Source organism: Astatotilapia calliptera, chromosome 16 (genome assembly GCF_964374335.1).
Source record: "Astatotilapia calliptera chromosome 16, fAstCal68.1, whole genome shotgun sequence".
Classification (NCBI taxonomy): domain Eukaryota; kingdom Metazoa; phylum Chordata; class Actinopteri; order Cichliformes; family Cichlidae; genus Astatotilapia; species Astatotilapia calliptera.
In genome coordinates this window covers 20,793,492-20,816,145 of record NC_137437.1, presented here as the reverse complement: position 1 = coordinate 20,816,145, position 22,654 = coordinate 20,793,492, and the positions used below count along the sequence as shown (strand labels likewise).

The 22,654-nt window shown below is 40.0% G+C and overlaps 1 protein-coding gene across 3 annotated transcripts; it reads left to right on the top strand.

Annotated features, from left to right (window-relative positions):
• Positions 1-575: 575 nt before the first annotated feature.
• On the top strand, positions 576-22,638 carry LOC113008015 (glutamate decarboxylase 1). Of its 3 annotated transcripts, none has more exons than XM_080290422.1 (17): positions 576-1,046; positions 8,734-8,900; positions 10,499-10,561; positions 11,585-11,740; positions 12,052-12,294; positions 12,406-12,496; positions 16,286-16,398; positions 16,766-16,881; positions 17,003-17,082; positions 17,175-17,229; positions 17,663-17,779; positions 17,902-17,966; positions 19,110-19,188; positions 19,312-19,461; positions 19,547-19,654; positions 19,957-20,046; positions 21,052-22,638. In XM_080290422.1, the coding sequence occupies exons 2-17, from the start codon at positions 8,825-8,827 to the stop codon at positions 21,223-21,225; spliced, it is 1,776 nt and encodes a 591-aa protein (XP_080146548.1). In that variant the 5' UTR covers positions 576-1,046; positions 8,734-8,824; the 3' UTR covers positions 21,226-22,638. The 3 variants fall into 3 exon arrangements, with proteins under 3 accessions (XP_080146548.1, XP_080146549.1, XP_026000905.1); XM_026145120.2 differs by lacking the exon at positions 576-1,046 and adding an exon at positions 6,853-7,852; XM_080290423.1 differs by lacking the exon at positions 8,734-8,900.
• The last annotated feature ends 16 nt before the right edge of the window (positions 22,639-22,654 follow it).

Sequence of the window (22,654 nt, the reverse complement as noted above, 5' to 3'; positions counted from 1 at the left end):
ATTCTGTGCACCTGTGTTTTGTTTTACACAGCTGTGTCCCCTCTCCCCAATAACCTAGTGTGTATCTATTTAAGCCCTTAGTTTTCCTCAGCTCTTCATCACATTGTATCGCTCATACTGTTCTCCTGCTGTCTGGTTTCCCTTGTTTGGATTTATGGACATTTGGTTTCTGCTGCTTACCTGAATATAGATTAGTTTTTTCATTAAGTTTGGCCTCAAGTCTTTATTCTGAGTCAAAATTATTCACCAAATATGCCATTAACTTAGCTACATTATAATCAGTGGGTGGAGCACTAAGTTATCAGCTAACACTCGTTAGCTTGGGTAGCAAACAGTAATCACAAACTGTACTACTAAAGCACAAGTAAATGCTGGAATTTCTCTCACTAAAACAGAAGCAAGCCATAAATTAGCTGGGCTCCCGCATCACACACACAGAGCGAAGAGGTCCAATTTAATCACTCAAAGTAGTGGATGAAGCCTAGCAGACACCAGCTGGCTCCAGATACCAATATTGGGATGTCTGTCAATCAAAACAGCCACACCCTTCAGTCAAATATTCATGTGGATGAGTTATAAATACATCCAGCACACTCAGAGTTCATATAATGGGGGGAAAATATCCATAGAAGGTAAAAATGTTTTGTACCAGGATCTAAACATGACTCTTTTTTTTAATGAGGTAAAGTTTTAACGTTTTACATGGGCGTCTAAAGGGATTGACTCCATGTTTGAGCCAGTGGAGGAACTACCACTTTTGTGTTAGCTTAATTTTTAGCTCGGAAGGTTGCCAAGCTAGTCAGTGCTAGCAAGCTACATCCATCCATCAAGTCCTAAGCAAGAAAAGTTTCACTAACAAAAACAGGAGCATATATGGGCTGTACCACACAGCGGGCCAGATCATTTGTTTGTCAGATAATTTCATCAAGATGCTCCAATAAGAAACCAGCACCCCCCAAACACTGTCAAGAGATCCAGTTTAGCGGCCTCCATTGGAAGAACTGCAGTTTTTGGTGCTTCGGTGCTGGAGACAGAAGACTGCAGAGGTTTGTGTTTTCCTCTTTATTGGTGATGTCTTGCAAAGACTGGAGCCAGTAAAAGGCTTTCTGTCCTGTTTATCATTATCCGCATGAATAACACATTTGTGACTGAGCTTAGCTGCTGTTTGTCATTATTAGATGGAAAATATTAAACCTCCTTATTTTAAATCTGAATGCTAGCCTGCCAGCTGAAACGAGGGGCCTTACCTTGTGGTTTCCTTGCTTGGCTAATTTCTGAATACTTGGCGCTTCCCTTTTTGTGAAAAGCAATAGTTTCACATACTGTGAATTTGCGAGGCTTGGATAAAAGTGAGCAAACAAATCATTGAAAACAAATAGTCAGCAAATTGATTTGTAATTTCCGCCCTTATCCTAAAACTGTCTTCATAGGAATGAAAGATGCTTTCTGACACTTTAATCGCTGAGGAAATGCATCACACGAGAAACTCGATTTCAGCTCTTCTATGCATTCACAGCCGAGTGTCCCTAACTGCGAGAAGGAGATTGTGATTTTCATGTCTCACAGGAGGCCCGTTTAAACCGTATTCAGTGGTTAAAAAACGGACTCGATCAGGCGACGGTATAAACCTCATATTGTAGTTTAATCAGGATGACCTCATCCCATTTGTAAAGCAAAACAGTGAGAAAGAGAATCAGAAACACGAAAGAAATATAATCCCTATGTTGTACTTCTCCTACATCGCAGATGTCATTGCTGTATGATTATATGGAGACGCTGAGATTTATTTTCCAGTGTGAAATAATTCCTCTGATTGCTACCAGTCATTTTGAGCCATTTACATTTTTATGAGAAAATTAAAGGATTGTACTTTTGTACGTTTTAATTGGCTCTTAAGGGGGAAAAAAGGCTATTGGGTATTTAAACCATGAAAAATTGTTAAATTGGATTCTAACTTTGACTTCTTGCATCGAGACATATAAAAGTGTTTTGATAAAGAGAAAATTTCATGCTAGTTGTGATTAAAAAGGGGGACTCGTGAATGGAGATTTATGTGTAAGAGGTCAGACAGACTGAGTCTCACGCTGGGCCCCATGTTTTATACATCAGTACACAGTGATTAAAATGTAATTAAAACATGTCATTTTCTTTATAACTAATTCCCTTTTCTCCTTTATTGATTACATAAATATGTTTAAATGCTGATAAGCATTTACTCAGCTGCTCAGTGTATGCCCCAGTAACACAATGCAGTGCAGTGACTGGAACCAGCAGCTCCCCTTGGACATGTTTTATTCCCTAAGGAGTCAGGATCTAACAGTGTTTATATTCTGTCCTTGACCCTGTTTAAATTTGACCCACACTGAGGAATTATTTTTCTGTGAACTTCAACTAAAGAAGTAAAAAGCCGTTTTTATTCCTAACAGCTTAAACAGTTTGTTTGTATTGTTTTCTGTATAGTGAAACAGTGTGGTCTTCTGCTGCCGTAACCCGTCTGCTCCAAGGTTTGACGTGTGGAGATGCTCTCGGAGATGCTCTTCTGTTGTATTGATGTCAGCTTGAAGCGGTCTGGGCATTCTCCCTGACAGCAACAAGGCATTTATCTTTTTTTGTTTTTTTATTTTTTGCCTTTAACGTTCATTGGCAGGATAGTAGAGCAGACAGGAAAGCGGGAAATGATATGTGGGAAATGGCTTTGGCCAAATGCAAATCTGGGCCTCTGCAGTAGCCAACATGTTTTTTTGGCCCAGAGAACTGCAACTGCTCATTGGATATTTTCACTTTTTCAGGTTATTCCCTGTAAACTCTAGGGATGGTTGCTTGGGAAAATCCAAGTACATCAGCAGTTTCTGAAATACTCAAACCAGCCTTTCTTGATGTTTCCATTTTCAGAGTTTCAGAGTTGATACAAACACCTGAAATATTTATGCTTTTTTAACTTAAATTAGATTAAAATGTACAAAATAAACCTCATGTCCTGTTAAATAAGACTTGAAACCATCGACTCAGACCATGAACTAATCAGAAACGTGTTTATTGATGTTTTAAAGCAAGTTAGCAAGTGTGCCCCTCTCCGATGGTATATTTATTTGTGAAAACAGAGAATATGCCCCCTGCTGGCTGGTATAGTGAATTAGGGCATTTTTGCACTGACTTCCTTTTTCAGATGCAGGCTGAATCTGAGCATCATCCTAAATGAAAAAAACTCTACTGGGTGCACTTATGGCGCATGCTTAGTTATCATGTTGTCATGTGGTGTAAAGGTAATCATGAATGACTGAGCAAGCAGCATACAGTAGTATGTAAATTTACAGATATCTATCATTTAATCATTAACAGAAGATGTCTTTAAAGTGGATCTGTTGTTTTTTTCCTTATTTTTTGTCAGAGATTATTATTGTTATTATTATAAAGATCACAAGTTTCAGATAATGAGGTTAGTGCAGATATAACCAATACCTGTGAGCCACAAGCTTGGGCTTCAGTTTCCCTGATGAGAGCTGATTATCTTTAGCAGTAAGCCCCACCCACGGTCTGTCCAAACCTTCTGTTTTCACAGGACAGCCAATCAGGTCAAAGATGGCTTAAATATAGAGGGCTGCACAAAGGCCTTCTATAAGTTAATTTTTGATTAAGCTGTTCCTCATTGATTCCAAGATAACTACTTAGTATTTTATTTTACATGCTGCATTGTAAACAACTAGCAATTAAATGCTTAATTGAATAATTCTATTTGTGAAAGAAATAAAAGCAGTTTTAAACACTTTCGTTTTGGTTTTGGAGAAGAGGAGAAACTCTGGGATTTGGACTGATAGCTTGAGGTCTTCTAAACATCCTGGCTACGGCCCTGAAAGTTTTATGATTGCTGTTGATGGTGTCATAGTTTCACCTGCTTTAATAAGATCAAACGATGATTTTCACACAGTGCAGTGTTAGCCCATTTTACCCTTAATCCACAGCGCTGAGCTCCAGGTTAAGAGCTGAACGTCACCTTGCTTCGTCTCTCAGCAGGGGTCTGTTCGCTGCAGGCAAAAGAAGAGTTGTTTTTCTGGGTTTAACTGTTAGCAAAAGATGTGACCGTAATGGCAAATGATTAATCTGTGCTGTTTAAATGTAATTTCGTCTCTTGTCTGCATATTGTTATGTGAGAACTTTATAATGTACGACTTGGTAAAGTCATTGATTATAAAGTGGCACTTGAGATCTGTGCAGCCTTGACTCAGAGATGGAAAGACTAAAGTCAGGATCAAAGGAGATTCACTTCCAGCTCCAAGCTCAGGGGGAAGCAACTGGACCCCGCACGGTCTCCTTCTTACTGCCACAAAAACAGAAATGGATAAACAGTTTTCCTCCTTGAAAGCTCCTTCATTCCTCCTTCTCACTTAGCTATATATAGTAGACGCTTGAATTCTGCCCCCTCTTGTGGACAGTTTAAACAGCTTCTGGTGGAGATCAACTTTAACTCTTATTCCTTCTGGTTTTTAATCATTTGTTGTTGTTGTTGTTGTTGTTGTTTTATAATTCCTCCTTTTCAGGTTACACTCTCCCTGTTTAACACTTCAGCAGCTGCTTCTTAGTAAAGACCTCCTGGAAGCAGATAGGTGTATAAAGATGTGACTGAGAAGAAATGCATAAAGCTGGAAGTGAAGTGAAATGATAGCAAATTACTGAATGCTGTACATTTTTTTTTAAATAATTATACATTTGCTAAAGCTTGTTTGCTTTTGATATTTGCAAAATATCAATTTTCTTCTGCTTATCCAATTTAGGGTGACAGAGGTGCTGGGGCATATCACAGGACAAGTTTTCAGTCAGTCTCTTGAGGCACCTGTTCTTTTCATTTGGAGCTATATAAATAAATTAAACTGAAATTGAATTGTTTTAGCCCTAACCCAGAGATACAGACAAAGACTCACGTGCATGTCTTTGGTCTTTGAGAGGAAGCCAGAGTGCCCAGAGGGTATCAATGCAGGCACGAGGAGAAAATACAAACTCTACACAGAAAGGACCCCAGCCAATCGGTAGATTCAGAACCAGGAACCTTAAATTATTTGCACATTAGCTATAATTTGTATATAGAAGATTAAAAGTAGCAGCAGCCAAGGCTTCTAAAGCCTTTGTTTTAGCATTTCTGAGTTATGAAACATATCTGGATGAGAGGCTGAAGTGCCAAGTTATGAGTTAATATTAGCAAGCTTGGTTAGCAAAGTGCATCCTCAGAAACTAATTAGTGCTGAGTAGGACACAAAAAAATGCTGCATTTTCCCTCAGAACAAAATGGGACCACTTACAATCTGTTAGTATAATTAAGTACACAGCAGCATCTCAATGAGTGAATCTTGGATATACAAATTATTGCATGTCCCACAGTTTATTGGAGTTATACAGGTCCAAAACTGAGGTCATATTTTTTGGCCTTCCAGTATTAATTGATGGACTGAAGGATAACTTGGGCTCTTTAAGTTCTTTTATTGAAGCACAGATTAAAAACAGATTTTCCCACTTTGGGATGCTCTTGCACACTAATTTGAAATTCGACAGATGAATTAATACTGCGATCAAAAGCTGGTTCTTTGAGCTCAGAACCATCTCCAGACTAAAATCTTTCTTAAAACAATGAGATCTGGAAATGGTTGTATGTGATTTTGTTACATCCAGACTGAACTGCTGTAATGCACCACACTGTGGAGTTAATCAGTCAGCTCTTGCTTGTCTACAATACTCCAAAATCCAAAAGAAAAAGAGAGAGAGATTACATTACTTCAGTGTTGGCAGCCTTGTATTGGCTCTGCGTTACACAATCCAGTATAAAGGGAGACTGTTTGTGTTCATAGCCTTAAATGTTTCCACACCTGCATATGTGGTAGATACACTTCATCCATGCACTCCCTCAAGATCATTAAGGCCTGCTTCCCAGTCACTCTGTCCCATTCTTCAGTCAAAGCTTCTTTTAAAAAAGGGGGTTGTGCCTTTGCTGTCGCTGTACCAAGAATCTGGAATGATCCTCAGAAATGCGTCAACTGTGACTGTCTTTGAACCCAAGCTAAATACATGCCTTTTTGTGTTTCAAGGTCTTGGAAACAGCTGATCTGAACTGTGGTTGGCAGATAAGTTGTTACTGCACTGAACCATTTATTTAACCATAAAGCACTTTGGTTTTAAATATCCTACATAAATAAAATGTACCTACTTACTTATATTCTTGATGTTTATTAGATAATTGCCTTTAACCACAACCACACAGCCACAATCCAAGTTTATCCAATAAATCCAATTATTAGTTTGGCAGAAAGCTTAGTAATAATTTGAAATTCTTAAATGTCATATTTTTTCATAGTATGAGGACTTTAAATTGTACCCTGTAAATCTTCTTCTTTCTTTAAGTCTTGCCACAGATCATCTGCTTCCATCTCACCCAGTCCCTATTACCCCCTTCTGCCACACCAGCCCTCTGCATGTCCTCCTCCACTACATCCATGAACCTTTTAGCATTAGCATGATGTAGAGTTAAAGTGGTCAATGATGCTTTAGACATGGACATGTGGATATTGTTAAAGTTCAAGCAATTCAACTTCCCCTGCCTGTAGTTGTAGGTTATTCCGGCCCTGACTGTCTTCAGGGAAGTCAGAGCTGGGCAGCTGTAGGCTTCTTAAAGCCTTTTCCACAGACTGTAATGGAGCTGTCCAGTGCTGAAAACACCACAGTCTCAAAAACAGTTTTTATAGATCGTGACACAGCGTGTGATGTGACCTTTAATCGGTTTCAAGATGATCCATCATCAGAAGAACAAGGATAACAAATCTCCCAGAATCCAGGAGTGGGTGATCTTTGCTCCTGATTGGCCGCCTCGTGCATGTCCACTCATGTCCCGTGCCTTCACGTATGACGGTGACATGTTCCAGATTAATGGGCTAGTTTATAATTAGATTCATGGAGTATTTCTGGAAATAGACCACTTGTGCTGGGCTCCTGGAGTACCCATTCTTGGTTTCTCACTGCCACCTTGTGGATTTTTCGCCCGTGTCAGCGCGCCGCTGGTGTCGTAGGTTACATCTTCACCGCTCAGCACCGATCTGTCTGCACAGAAAGTGTGGAAATAAGATGTTTGTGACAGCTCTATGTTCTGCATTTAATCACACGTGGCGTTGGGACTGCTCGGCGTGGCTTCTTATTGATTCCCCGTTCGATGTGCTGAAATAGAAGAATCCCTCGTGGTGTTCGTGGGGTTCTAACAAATAAATAAATAAACAAGAGCAACAAAATGAGTGTTTCAGGCTCGTGATTGTGTCGCTTTGTGTGATGCCCTCTTGTTTTTTTCCACAAGAGCAAAAAAAAAAAAAAAAGCAGCGCTCCCCCCTCCTCCCCCCTTTAAAGATCCTGATCCCTCCTCATGCTCACGGAATCAAACTTCAACTCCATGTTCGTGACTAGGATTCAGACCAGAGCTGTATAGATCCGGAGACAAGCAACCCCCCCACAGACCCCAAAAAAGTGGCTCTTTAGGGGGCCGAAAGCGGCGCCATTCAGTGTCACACCTGCAGACTGCTCTGCTGCCTCACAGATATGCTGCACCACTGGAGGTAGCACCGTGAGTCATCCGTGCGCAGTGACAAAAGAAAGACAAAGCTCGCTTTAAATGTCAGCAAATCAAAGTCTCATCAACACAAGCAAGGTCACCTTGTGTCGGATCTAACGGAGAGCCGGGACTCGGGTCTATTGTTTCTTCTTCGTCTTGTTTGAGTGGAAGAGCGCGGCAGGCTCTCGTCCAGGATTCAGTTTAGTCACAAAAAAATTTTCTTTTTCTTTTTTGTTTTTTGGACTGTACCTGTTCACCTGGACACACATAGGCGCGGTAAGTAGCTTCATTCTTCATTTTCAGGGTTTACTGTAGGAAGCCAGCACGCAACAAAAGTCTCCTTTATTGCCATCGATGCTCTAACAGGTGTTTTTATAAAGCGGGAGAAGTTCCTTTGACACTTCTAGGTTTAAATTACACGTTGGCCCAGTTTGCACGCAAATTGCACGTATTTGTATTTGTTATTTTTGAAAAGGTTTCGAATATAAAAATAATATTTGAATATTTAATAACCGCATGGGGGGAGGGAATGAAGATGCACGTCGTCTATTTCCGTGGGTTGACTTTAACCTGGGCCGGTGAGAGGAATGATCACCTTTAACTAATATTTGTCATTGATATTAGTGTGGCTCAAGCTAATGACTGATTACCAATAAGGCCATGATATTAATTGGAGAAAGTATAAATAAATAAATAATAGTATTAATATTATTATTATTATATTATTTGCATTTTTTTTTTACTTTCGGCCTAACATCCAGAAACAATATGGTTAAATGTTTTACATTTTTAATAGCTTAGCCAGAATAATTAGGGTTATTAATAAGCTCTGTTGTGGTAAAAAATAACCATCATTCAGATCTCCTGAGCAGTGAGCGATGTTACTGAAATGATGTGATTCTGTCAGAAAGGGTTTAATTAAATAGTTAACTGTTAGTTGTGCGTAAACGTAAAGTGGTAATGTTTTAGTTATACATTTATTTTTGTAGCTTGGGCTGAGAATTTGAAGCCCCAAATCAACTTGTTAGAGAGACTGTGCCCTTGTCGTCCAGAGTCTCCAAGTTGAGCATCTCTTTCAGTGTTAAAGAGGAAGAGGCACATTTTTGTTTTTTAAGTCATACACGCGGTATTGTTTCTGTTCCCCTGTCATTGGATAGCCCAGAGACAGCTTTGGGAGGGGAATAAAGGAGAAAAAAAAAGTGACCAGGCTTTTTGAGGTGAGGACTTTGGCACAGGGTCTCGGGAGTGATGGCGGCGTCTGCACCCTCCTCTTCTGGCGGCGATCCGGATCCCAACTCGACAAATTTACGGCCACCGGGCTCAAGTAGGTCCATTACAGATAAAATGCTATTTCACGTGTGCTATTTACTTTGTGGGTAATGCCATTAATCATTTTCATCGAGGGAGGGAGAGAAAGAGAGAGTGCGGGTGGTGGTGGTGGTGGAGGAGGGGGGGGGGGGGGGTGGAGAAAGAAAGAGAAAAATTCCGCTGCCATTTGCGAGAGAGAGAGAGAGAGAGAGAGCTTCCTTCGCCACAAATCACCGCTGCATTTCATTCACCATACGGTCCCCTCACCCCCACCCTCCACCCCTCCCGGCATCTGCGTGGCAGACCAGTGCTGCTGTCAGAAAATGATGTCCTCTACTAACATCACACTGCAGGCGATTAGCCTGGAAGACAAGCCCGGAGGAGCACCACCGGAGAGAGAGAGAGAGAGGATTTATTATTATTATTATTATTATTATTATTATTATTATTATTATTATTATTATTATTAATTTTATGTTTTTACTCATTTCTAAATTAAAGTGCCTTCATGGAATAATAGAAATTGCGTCTGAAGTTGCTGTTAAAAGCCTGCCCTAATAAATTGCTCCTAATGGCACACTTGAGCGCTGTAGCCTTCGATAAAGGGCACTGTGCAGTCATTTCACTGGCAGCGGTTATACAAGCACGAGTCTGGGGTCTAAAATCATGTAACAGGTGAAATAAGCACAGATGCTGGTGAATTTAAGGTTTTGCTGTGTTTCTTCCAGTCCTGTGTGATCTTGGATAACCTGTAGGAATGGCTTTGCGCGTGCAGTATATGTGTCTCTAATGCACTGCGCTGGTTGCTTCACATTAGGCCCATGCATTGCCTGGCTTTTCTATATATCTGCACGTCTGCAAATGTATTGTGTGCTTTTAATCCTATATGAAAATGCTTGTTCAGCCTGTTTTTATTTATTTATTTATTTATTTTTCATTTTTCTATTTTTCTTTTCTCTGTCTCATTTCTACTGGCTTGGGGGGGGGGGTCTGTTAAAGTGCGTCCAGTGAGCTGAGCCCAGCGATGATTTATCTAATGAGCCAAAGCAAGGGTTAAATTGGGATGTGGGAATGGGACCGATCACCACCTCCTCCTCCTATCTCCCCACTCCTACCACCCCACCCCTGCACTCCCTCCTCCCCTAAATTGCTGTGTTTTTCTTTTTTTTTCTCGAGGATTTCGCCTTTGCTTCCCATCCAAGGTGCCCCATCCCCTCTCTGGCTGGAAGCACTTGATAACACAGTAATTCTCTATCTGTCACTGGCCGGCAGGCTCATGTCTACCCACGCTTGCATTTTTAACCAGCATCTTTTCACTCAATCAGGCTGGCATGGGATCAAAGAGCTAATTAATTTTAAGTCCTTGCCCAGGTCATGAACGGTGACAGGCGCTGAAAATACAGCACTGCCCACCAGAGTGCGGCTAAATGTTAAAATACTCCAAAGAAACTATTTCTTTTGCTTTAGCATTCTTCATCATTCTCATTTTCTTCTCATCATTTATTTTCATGTGTAACTGTTCAAGCTAAAAAATAAATAAATGCATTCAAAATGAAAGAGTGCATTTCTTTCTGTGAGGCCGTCTCTAATAGTTTTCCCTCCTTTAAATGTCAGGTTATGATGCTTGGTGTGGAGTTGCGCATGGCTGTACTAGAAAATTGGGGATGAAAATATGTGGTAAGTTCGCCCTTTTTTTCCAATATTATATTTTTTTCTGAATAAATCTGCATCTCTCAATGATCGAAGCTAATATTCTACAAACATGACTGTAGGCTTCACGGCCTGCATCGTTTTACTCGCGGCTCGTTTGGAAACAGCGCTGATTGCTGCTCTAATTAGATTTTTAATTCCCTTCCTCGCGAAAAAAAACCCCGCAAGACTAACCAGCATTATGCAGTTTATTAAATTACCCCCACCCCCCAATATCATCTCGCCATTTTACACAAAATGGGAAAAAATGCTTCAGCTGCCAAAAACCCATCAATTGATGCCCGAGTCAGAGCTGATGAAATTAAAGAGGGAATTATGCGGGATGGATTTTCCGATTTCCACCTTCAGAGTCCATTTGAGCCTGACACTAACTAACCAAGGACAGTTACCATACTGGTGAATGACACGCACCAGTGCGCGCTACAATTATTTTTTGGTATCTTTCACCGACACGTTTTACTGGTTTTTGTTATGGTCATTAAATAGAATCCACAACTACGCGCCAAAATAGAGAAAGAAACACAAAAACAACGATTTCTTATTTAGAATTAAAGTAAGACTGTAAATGTCAGAGGTTTTTAGCTGTATTATTTTATTTGTATTCATATATTCGTATGAATGTATGACTACTTGTGTTCTCCGCTGCACAGTAAAGTGCACAACGTGTCTTAATAAGAATTTACATCCACTAAACGACAGCCATTTGTTTTTGCCTGGCTGGAGTTTGGTGCTGATGTCACTGGCTTCAACCTCCCAGAGAGGTATCAAACCCCACCCGTCCGTGAATAGGACAGAATGGGAGCCTCTTCTCATTCAAAATAAAGGCAGAGAAAGGACAGAGCGAGAGAGAAAGCGGGAGAGACGAGATAAACTGGAGAAACACGAAAACAGAAGTACTCGTTATTGTGCATGTTATAGTGGGGAAAGCTGCAGCTCTCATCATGTTTGGGAAGTGTTTTCATCCTCCGGACTCCCCTTCTTCATATTTAGGATTCCTGCAGAAGAACAACAATCTGGAGGAGAGGAGCAGGATTGTGAGTTCCTTCAAGGAGCGCACAGCCAAGAACCTGCTGTCCTGCGATAACAGCGGCGGAGAGGCGCGTTTCAGGCGAACAGAGTCCGACTTCTCCAATCTGTACGCCAGAGGTAGGCTTAAAATACAAAGAAAACCCGTATGTTCGTTATATTTTAACATCATCATTATATATTAGGCCTAAATTCACCCATAAACCTGTGGGAAATTCTTGGATTCTTGTGCAAGAATAATTTTCTCAAAAATGTCTTTATTGAATTTGATGGTTTAAGAAAATGAAAACATAAAAGTAATAAGTTGTAGGGAGATCCTGAGGTTTCCAAAAAATAAAAATAAAATTGTAAAACATGTAAAAATCAGAAAGAATAATTAAAAAAAACAAACAAAACACAAATGAATGCAGATGACCTTTGTCATTTTTTAGAGCTGCTACCTGCCAAAAATGGAGAGGAGCCAACCATGCAGTTCTTGCTGGAGGTCGTGGAAATCCTCACCAGCTACATCCGGAAGACCTTTGACAGGTCTACCAAGGTCCTGGACTTCCACCATCCCCACCAGCTGCTGGAGGGCATCGAGGGCTTCAACCTGGAGCTCTCTGACCAGCCTGAGTCTCTGGAGCAGATCCTAGTGGATTGCAGAGACACGCTAAAATATGGAGTGAGAACAGGTATGAGGCCTGCAGGCTGTAGTGCTAATCAATAACTTTCATTAACTCACACAAATTCTTAGATAATAAAGTGTTTTCTGAGTATCTTTATTGCATCTTCATCAATCGCAGGTCACCCCAGGTTCTTTAACCAGCTCTCCACCGGATTAGATATTGTGGGGTTGGCAGGAGAGTGGCTTACATCTACAGCCAACACTAATATGTGAGTACTCCAATACAGCCGGGATCAGCGCAATAAAAATGTGATGTTTTTGAAGTTATTAGGTTCATTAGATTCAGCCTATTTTAAAGCTCTTTTTTTGTACTCACTGTTTTTAATGGCCCATGAAGAGAGAGGCTCCCAGTAAGAGGAATACTTCAAGGGACATACAGTAATTACTGTGTTTGGCAGAGGAATGCCCAGCATGCTCTAATAGATTGTCAGTCAAGCAAGAAAATAAAGAGCACAAAAGAAGACATTCAGATGGCTACTCACTGGCAGTATTGTCGATGTTGTCCTGCGCTTAGGCTGTGGTCACATAATTCAGCCCTGCAGGCAAACTAAATTGCATATTGATTTGCATTCACAGTTTACATGTTGTCTTTGTTCCATGTGCTGCTGGTTCCTGTGACATAACAATGCCGGGAGAGAAAAATGAGTCTTTTCCCTTCACAGGATCGGTACAGCAGCCATTATTGGGGCTCTGCTCAGTTTTGCTATAGTGCAATCAATCCTGAACGTGAGTTCTAAATGACTCTTTGTCAGAGAAGACTGTGCAGGTGGTCGCAGTCAGGGCTGTAGTCTGTGGACATGTTGGACTGCATTACGTCATACTTTATAGACTGAGAAGAATGAGTGGTGTTTTGCCACCTAATGCGTTCAAAGGGGAAGGAACAAAACATACCATACATAGCAATAGTGCTGCATTTGCATGCATCAGCGTAAAATAAAAAAGATGAGCGATTAGTTTTGTTGGTAATTTCTGCAAAATCTAGCCGATGAATAAAATAACAGGTGGAAATACTTAAACATTGCAGGTCTGTTTATCAGAGCTGGAAGGTCTGAGGGATGTCTGATCAAATCAGTATTGTACATTGTACCAATGTAACAGGGCGAGCTGTATCACTGAGCACCCCAACAAACAGGACTCACAAATCAGTGTCATACTGAAAATGTTACCAAGCTTAGTGAATATGTTCATATAGAGCACGGTTAGATTTCTGTCCACAAATGAAGTTATGCAAGAAAACAAATTTTTATAAAGCAAACATCACAAATTTCTCAGTCCCATTCCAGATATTTATATTTACTGACATCTTCAATACACTCAACGTTAATGGATACATGTCAGTGCACCTGTTTGATCTGCAGTCAAATATCATTTATTTATATAGGAGAAAAAGGACACCTTTATTATTCCTAAGGGGAAATTTATTGTAAAAAAAACAACAAAAACAAAACATCAAACGGGTATTAAATATTCAAAAAAGCAACAGTATGAAATTACTTTTTCCAGTCTATTTTTCCTGCATGTTGGAATACAGAGACATAAACAAGTTAAACTCCTTTGATAGAGGGAGGCTAGGATCAGCCGGGAGGTCATTCGGGGTCACAGTGTAATGATACCTTAAAGTCTCTTATTGGTTTTTTTTTTAGGTTTAGTGACCCGAACGAGCTGAGAATATAATAAAACATTCTCATAAAAGTGCTATCGACATGAAAACGACAAAGCTTGTGATAAAACTACATGTGCTGGTGATTTTTGAACTTCAGGTAGACATCATCCACCTGAACGTCAAAGGTCAGCTTATGTAGAAATCTGTCATGATCCCGAGAAGTGCCGAAGATGAGACGTGCAGAAGCGTCGGATGCCTGGTTTGATTTTAGCCATGGACCTTGTTTCCTGTCTCCTATTAGAAATTAAATGATCTTTAAAAACAAAAAGAAAAAGTGCTTTTACATTACATTACAATCTCACTGTTAAATGGCAATACATGCATCTATCAGCTAAAACCACTTATATACTAAACAGACGAGGAAGGTTGGCAGCATGGACAAGTCATCTGTGAATCACACTGCTTGCACTCCAGAGGAAAATTGGACTTTGCTTGTGATTAAGCTACATAAAAAAGCCGACAGAGGGTTGTAAAAAATGGCTGTTGACATAACTTAATTGTTCATTAAGGTCTTATAGATCAGTCCATTGTTAAGAACAAATTATGGGTTGCCAAACTGAAAAATCCCTTTGCCTCATTGGTCAGCTTAGTTATTCTCCTTCAGCACAATAAATGACGGCAATTTTCTTTTTTTTTTAAAGTTTATAACCGATCTGTCATCATTTCTGAGCGGAGCTCATCCTTCACAACAGATTATCTAGAGATTAGTGGAGCTTTTAGAGGGTAATAGATGTGAAGGTTTATAGTAGACTAATGCTTTTCAAAGTCTTCTTCCCTCTCATTGGTTGAGACATCAGTCCATCATGTGGCTTTCAAAAAGTACCCTCACCTTTTGTGTTGCTAACAACACCCCTGTGGAGGAGTTGAACCCACGGGTGGAGGTTGCTTACACACCAATTTACCTTTATTAATTACTCTATCAACCCTAATTACCCCTGGCAGATATTGACTGACACTAATAGACTGACAATCACATCCTGGTCTTACATAATCAGAATGAGTGAGCCTCGTCTGCATGAACGAATCTGACTTGTTTATGTTTTTCCCCCTTCATGTTGCCATGGGTCTATACATGTTGAAGATGCTGTGAGTTACAGTGTGACATACTGCAATGTTCCTAATGATTTAGTTACTGTCTTTACATGAATGGATAGATGTTTGTGCAAGCAGAAGAATACTGGTTTGGAGAATTTGGATGAGTCTTTTTGTGCTGCAATTCCAAATTGGCTGTGTGCTTCTTTGAGGTTGTTGGTTTTCATCTTGTTTCGTTATATGACAAATCTTATACAGTCAGGGTGAAGAGAAAGTACACCTTCTTTCAGTTACAAAATTTTAATAACTTCAATTTCAACATGAGGTCTGGACTTTGACCGGTCCTTTGCAGCATCTTGATTCTTTTCTTTTTTACCCATTCTGTTGTAACTTGTCAATTTAGGCCAAACCTTAGGTGCTGGAGCGATAGCCTCACATTTGTCTTTGGAATACTTTGGAGGAGTTTGTGTTGGACTATGTTTGACAAACCTAAATCCTTACCCCTCCACATCCATGCTTGACAGTTGGTATGAGGCGTTTGTGTTGAAGTCTTGTGATTTGTTCAAATCGAACTTTGCAAACCTAGGACACATTGCCATGTTCTTTGGTCACCAGGAGAGGCTTTTTCTTGGCAACCCTTCCAAACCATACTTGTTCAGTCTTTTCCTAATTGTACTATCATGAAGTTTAACATTTAACATGCTACCCATAGCCTGTAGAGTCTGAGATGTAGCTCTCTGTGGGGGGTTTTAAGTTTGTCTGAGCATTGTGTGGTCTGACCTCTGGGTGAATTCGTCCACTCCTTATAACCCCTGATGGGCACATATTGGTCTTATCCTTCCAGAGCTGCAAAATTTCCGCTTAAGATGATCTGCTGTGGTGACCCCTAAAGGCTAAAAGAAGAAGAAGAGCTTTATGGCATACAAAAATAAGATGAATTTCATATTGTTTTTAAGCAGCAGCCAAGTGCTGGCATCTCCAACAACCGTTTTTTCACCCCATGAGTATAACAGATGACTACTTTCCTTTAAAAAATACTCTTTGTTCTGACCAAGACTGGCCCTTTCAGTGTCACCAAAAATTAACTTACTGCTCATGCTGTATACAATTAAAGTATCCAAATGCACTTCATGCTGCCCCTCACCTCACAACTGAGCTGATGTTTTGTTTTTTAATCTAATACTGTCCATCTCTAAAACATTAATTAGAGTTAAAGACTGTGCTACATTTTTAAGTGGAAATCAAACAGCCGGGTTTCATTTACATGTAGCTCTTCAAGTTCTCTGCTTTTGGTTTGGTTCAGGTTCACCTACGAGATCGCCCCCGTTTTTGTGCTAATGGAGCAGCTGACTCTGAAAAAAATGAGAGAGATTGTTGGCTGGCCAGATGGAGAGGGTGATGGGATATTTTCTCCAGGTAAAATCTCAACCAATGATCAACCTCCAATGGAAGCACATGTGCATGAAAACAGTAAAAATGCAATCATCAAACTATACTCATGATGCAAAGTGTCCCATTTTAAAGACAAAAGAAACAGACATTGGGATTATAAAATTACAAATGTGTAAAAAAATAAAAGGTGAGGTTAGTATTAACTGCTTCATATACAGCTGGCTGCTTTACCATTATCAATGTATCATAATTATTTTTAAGTATGTGAATCTACAAAGTTATTAGTAACTGTCAGGGACAAATAAAGAAAGTAGTAGAAGAAGTTTTGCCTTTGAAATATCCATATTATCACACATGTAGCAAATTTTTAAGCCATGTTTTGATTCTGCAGGTGGAGCAATTTCCAACATGTACAGTGTGATGATTGCCAGATACAAGTTCTTCCCAGAAGTGAAGACCAAAGGCATGGCAGCTGCACCCAGACTGGTCCTCTTCACCTCAGAGCATGTTAGTCAAACACTAACGGTGTCACTGAATATTAACATCTCACCACCGGAGCATATTTACATTAGGTGGGCAAATAAATATCAGCATCATAGTGATGAGTGATGAACTCCTGTCCCTGCAGAGCCACTACTCCATCAAGAAAGCAAGCGCAGCTCTGGGCTTCGGAACAGAGAACCTGATCCTTTTGAACACAGATGAAAGGTTTGTTTTGTTATTTAACCTACCTGCACATAGTTTAGGAAAAATATTTAACATCTAGATGAGATACTACTGCATATCCTCTTCTTTTCCAGAGGGAGAGTCATTCCTGATGACTTAGAAGCCAAAGTAATAGAGGCCAAGCGAAAGGTAAATGTCTGCAGCAATGACTCAGATATCGCCCTGCTAACATTTTTATTCCCTCTGTTCAGCTACTGCTTAAAATAAGAAACACTTACATGAGCTGCAGAATTTGCTTGTAGCAAAGAAAACACTCGGTATGCTGGAGCAGTGAGGCTATTTCAATAAAGTTAATGCTTCTGTCTGTTCACATACGACGCTCCCTCTGCTTTTAAGTATCTCTTTCCTTCAAAGGCAAAGTGATGCGTAGACTAGAAGAAATGGGGAAGCAATTTTGCCCCAACAATAGGTGCAGATGGAAAGAGAGCGTCATTTGAGCAACGTGTTTTAGCCGATCTCTTTGATGTCAACAATCAGGCAGAAAGAAAAGAACATAACAACCTGAATTCAACCAAGAATTGTCTTTTTTTGTTGTTGTGTGTGCTGTGCCTTTGCATCGTAGGGGTATGTTCCACTGTTTGTGACTGCCACCGCTGGTACCACCGTCTACGGAGCCTTTGATCCCATCAATGAAATTGCCGACATCTGTGAAAAGTACAATATGTGGCTTCATGTGGATGTAAGAGAATATTGATCTCCAAGGAAAAAATGAACACAAAGCTGTACAAATCAGCAGTCTGCTGTGGCATTATGATCAATATCAATATGTTCAGTGTTATTACCATGTTGTGACCCGTGCAGGGTGCGTGGGGAGGAGGTTTGCTGATGTCCAGGAAACACAGACACAAGCTGAATGGAGTGGAGAGGTAAATGAACACATCGCCTGAACTTGCAAACACGGGTTTAGACGAATTTCTTGCACATCTGCTTCACTACTCAGCCTGTAAAAAGCAGCATCTTTTCTATATTATTTAAGACAGTCATTTTGTCTAATGAGCACAAATCAAGAGCTTGCCTACCAGGCGTTTTCAAGCTGCATATAATGAGAAAAAAATCTCAACACTCTAATTTAACAAAGGAAGCACACTTTACTCAAAACACACAAAGAGAAAGACAAGAGTCAGGCGATAAGAGGGCCAAAACAAGAATCTGAATGCCTTGTGAAGCACGACAAGCAAAAAAAAAAAAACCCCAAAAGTTCTGGATAGCTGTTTCATGACGATCTCAGCTATGTCGTGTTAGTGAAAAGAGGCATTCTTGGTGACCTCATTTATTCTTTCAGCCACTTAAAAAATTTAGGTGCTGGAAATTATGTAACTTTGAGCTTTTCAGAGAAGACCAGCAGGCCAGAATATACAGGCACATACAGATGAGTAGCATATATTGTGATAAATGTGATCAAATTTACAGAGAGAGAAAATAATGAGGTGCAGAGCCTTAAGACAGCCCATATGTCTTTTTCTTTCTTTTTTTGAGTATTATATGTTCTGTCATTGAGAATTTTAAACATTCCTGTCTCAATAAGATGTAAGAAGAGTGCAAGTCCTAAAAAAAACAGGCAAAGATTTTGAAAAATGTTTCAAAACTTGTCAAAAGAGGCATTGTCTGGCATTCAAGAAGTATTTTTTATTTGCTTTTTGGGAAAGTTTGACAATAGTTGCATTGAACATAAATAGGCAAACCCAGAGAGACACATCAGTAATTTCAAAGATACTAAGAGACACCATTTGATTGAAATCAGTGTCTTTAGTAGAGTGTGTTTCTTTGGCCAGAGAGGAAACTGGAAAATCTGTATTTTAGTCTTAAGCCAAGAGTGCAATCTGTTCTCAGCTCCAGCTACAGATTGCAGACTCCATATTTCAAAATGCAAACATGCAAAATTATTACATTCAAATCTTGAGAGGGTCGGTGTCGTTTTACCTTTCACTACCAGACTCCATAAGCACACACACACACACACATTTCCACACCCTCACAGAGCTGTGTTTACTGTTTCAATATCTCTGCAGGGCCAACTCAGTCACCTGGAACCCTCACAAGATGATGGGAGTGCCACTGCAGTGCTCTGCCATTCTAGTCAGAGAGCGGGTGAGTATGTGTTTGTTTCACTTTCCTGCTCCGCACTATACCACCTCTGCACACACAAACGAATCTGTGCACTTTCACCAAAACCATCTTGTTCATGTCTCATCACGATCGCTTCCGTTGCAGGGACTGTTACAAGGCTGCAACTCTATGTGTGCTGGATACCTCTTCCAGCCAGACAAACAGTACGACGTTACATACGACACCGGTGACAAAGCCATTCAGTGTGGGCGGCATGTCGATATCTTCAAGTTCTGGCTGATGTGGAAGGCAAAGGTGTGCTTTAATCTGCAGGGCTTCTGTCAGCTTTGCTGCCATATGCAGAAGCAGATGGTAACAGCTTCTTTTTTTCCCCTTACAGGGAACAGTAGGATTTGAGCAGCATATTGATAAGTGCCTGGATCTGTCAGCCTACCTCTACAATAAAATCAAAAACAGAGAGGGATTCAAGATGGTGTTCAAAGGAGAGGTGAGATGACTGTTTCCACAGCAAACATTTTAAAAATGAACATCCAGAGATTCCCTGCAGCGCTAACTCGAACAGATGAAAAATGTCTGTGCTTTATTTTATCCGAGTTTTCTGCTCCACAAAAGATATTTTTCATTTGTGATGAATAACCGCAATAATTCAGCACTTGATGCCTTAATTTGGTTTTGGGATTGATTGGGTCGCTTTGCTTTGCTGACATGTTGACAAGAAACGCTGAAAATACAGAAGGCAGCTTTTTATCAGCACTCATTACAAATGTTGTTCCCATTTTCTCTTATCAGCCGCAGCACACTAATGTCTGCTTCTGGTACATTCCACCGAGCCTGCGCAGTTTACCTGATGGTGAAGAGAGACGTCAGAGGTTGCACAAGGTAATTACTCCTCAATCTGCAGCTCCCCTGCTCTCTTAGATTGATTTACGCACCACTTTTCTGCCAGGTTTTATGGATTCATAAAGTCAAATATGAATATGTATACATATACATTTGCTTTGAATGTATTCTCTCATTGACCACTTTGTTAGGTACACCTTGCCAGTACCAAGTTGGTCAGTCTTTTACTTTCAGAACTGGATTAATTAATTGTAGTGTAGATTCAACAGGGTGCTGGAAACATTCCTCAGTGATCTTGGTCCATATTGATGAGAACACACGGTCGACTTTTCAGCTGAACATCATTGATGTGATTGAGATCTGGTGACTGTGGAGTGAACTCGTTGTCATGTTCAAGAAGCCAGCTTGAGATGATTTGATGACTTTGACTGTTCTTTAGCAACAACAGCCTGAACCAGCCATACGAGACAGAATGGATCTATGCTTTAATTTTATTTACACAAGATTCTGACTCTACCGTCTGAATGCTGCAGCACAAATTCATCCTAGTGTGGTCTTCTGCTGCTGTAGCCCATGTGCTTTGTGGTTCAACATGCTGTGTATTCAGAAATGCTCTTCTGCATACCTTGGTTGTAATGAGTGGTTATTTATTTTAGTGGTCACTGTTGCTTTCCTACCATCTTGAAGCAGTCTGGTCATTCTCCTCTGACGTTTGGCCTCAAGAAGATATTTTCACTCACTGGATATTTTTGGTGTTTTTGACCATTCCCGGTGAATTCTGGAGATCGTTATGTGGGAACATTATTTGTTTCTGAAATACTCAGATTAGCCCATGTGGCACCAAGAAACATGCAACATTTAAAGTCACTTAAATCGCCTTTGTTTGTCATTCTGATGCTCGGTTTGAAAATTCAGCATGTCGTCGTGACAATGTCTACATGCCTAATGCACTGAGTAGCTGCAATGTGATTGGCTGATTATATAGGTGGTGTGGCAGGTTAGTGTTTTGATCATTCTGAACTTTTTTTTTTTTTTTTGCAACAGGTGGCTCCGAAGATCAAAGCAATGATGATGGAGTCTGGCACTACGATGGTGGGTTACCAGCCACAAGGAGATAAGGTCAACTTCTTTCGCATGGTCATCTCCAACCCTGCCGCCACCAGGTCAGACATCGATTTCCTGGTCGAGGAGATTGAGCGACTGGGGCATGACTTGTAAGAGTCATACCTGTATTTTTTTTCTTAACATTTTGTCTTTTCCAACTCTGGAGAGACTCAGGCTTGGCTTCGTATCCCGTCTATCTCCTCAAGACATATAGAGATGTTGCTTATGGGTCTTTTCTGCTAATGCACAACAAATAATAACGCCATGCCCTGTGTGTTTCTGTCTCTTGTCTTTTGCAACCGTGACATATACTTAACATATTTGCACAACAGGTTCTCTGAGTGAAAAGGTTTAAGAACAGTGGTATTCTTGATAAAAACATACATGAAGAGGAGATGAAGCTGAGTTTAACATGGGTTACTTTTTCAATGAAATATGCAATAGCAAGAATGTCTGAACACTTGATGATTCTGTATATAGCTGCTATGAAAAATGAAAGACTGGTCAGGATCTAAAATTTAAATATTTTTTTCACAGATGACAGTTCGGGGCGCTATATAGTATATATGTACTATATGTGATAATTATCATTCGATAAAAGGTAAATATTAAGACAGTTGCACCATGACATTTTAGCTAATATTTCCCTTTGATATACACAAGTGGGAATATATATAACACAGTCACTGTAACAGGTTCTGTACTTGGTTGCTGTGTTTTTAGAATTTTTTGTGTAGATTGTGTAAAGTACTGTTACATTGCCTTTGTGCCAAATGTGTCCTAGTTTTACAGTGAGAAAATCCTATATGTAAATCAACCATATGTTATGTGGTAGCTACATGACTTTATTTATATTGAGAGATTATAATTGTGAATAGGTTGTCTGCTATTTGTAACCTGCCTTCCTTCCTTTTTGGGAAACGCTGCTGTATTATATCGCAATGTTTTGAATAACAGTCATGTCTTTTAGTGTATTTGTGAACCAAAGAAGAGTTATGAATATGTACATGTTCCTTGTTCTCCCTTACAGAGAGACTCAGATGTTTATATAAGAGTACTTCATTTAATGCCTTTAACTTTAGTGCAATCAGTGTTGTGTAACCGTGCAATGTCATTGTGATTCACTGACTGGCAGTGTGGCCACTACTGCCGGTGCTTTGTTAATGATAAAAAAGCACAATGCTAAACCTTGATCGTGGGGCAGCTTTGATTCGAGGGACACATGATTGTCTGTATTATAATGTGTGGAGTGGAGTAAAAGTATAATATGCAAACTTTTGTCTGTCTGAACGTCGTCGCCATAGGAATGTTTTTGTGTTGAGAAATGGGGATTGTTTATCATAGTATGTTTTGCCTGAACAATGAAGTGCACAGTGTTTGCTACTATAACAAGCCTTATTAAACAACTGTACACTCCCGAATTAGAGGGACGCAATGTCTCTTGTCATATTCAATGTAAGTACTTTGGCAAATCATTTGCAAAGTATTACTGGTGTATCTACAAGACTAATAAAAACACAAGCTTTAGGGTGTCTGTGATCAC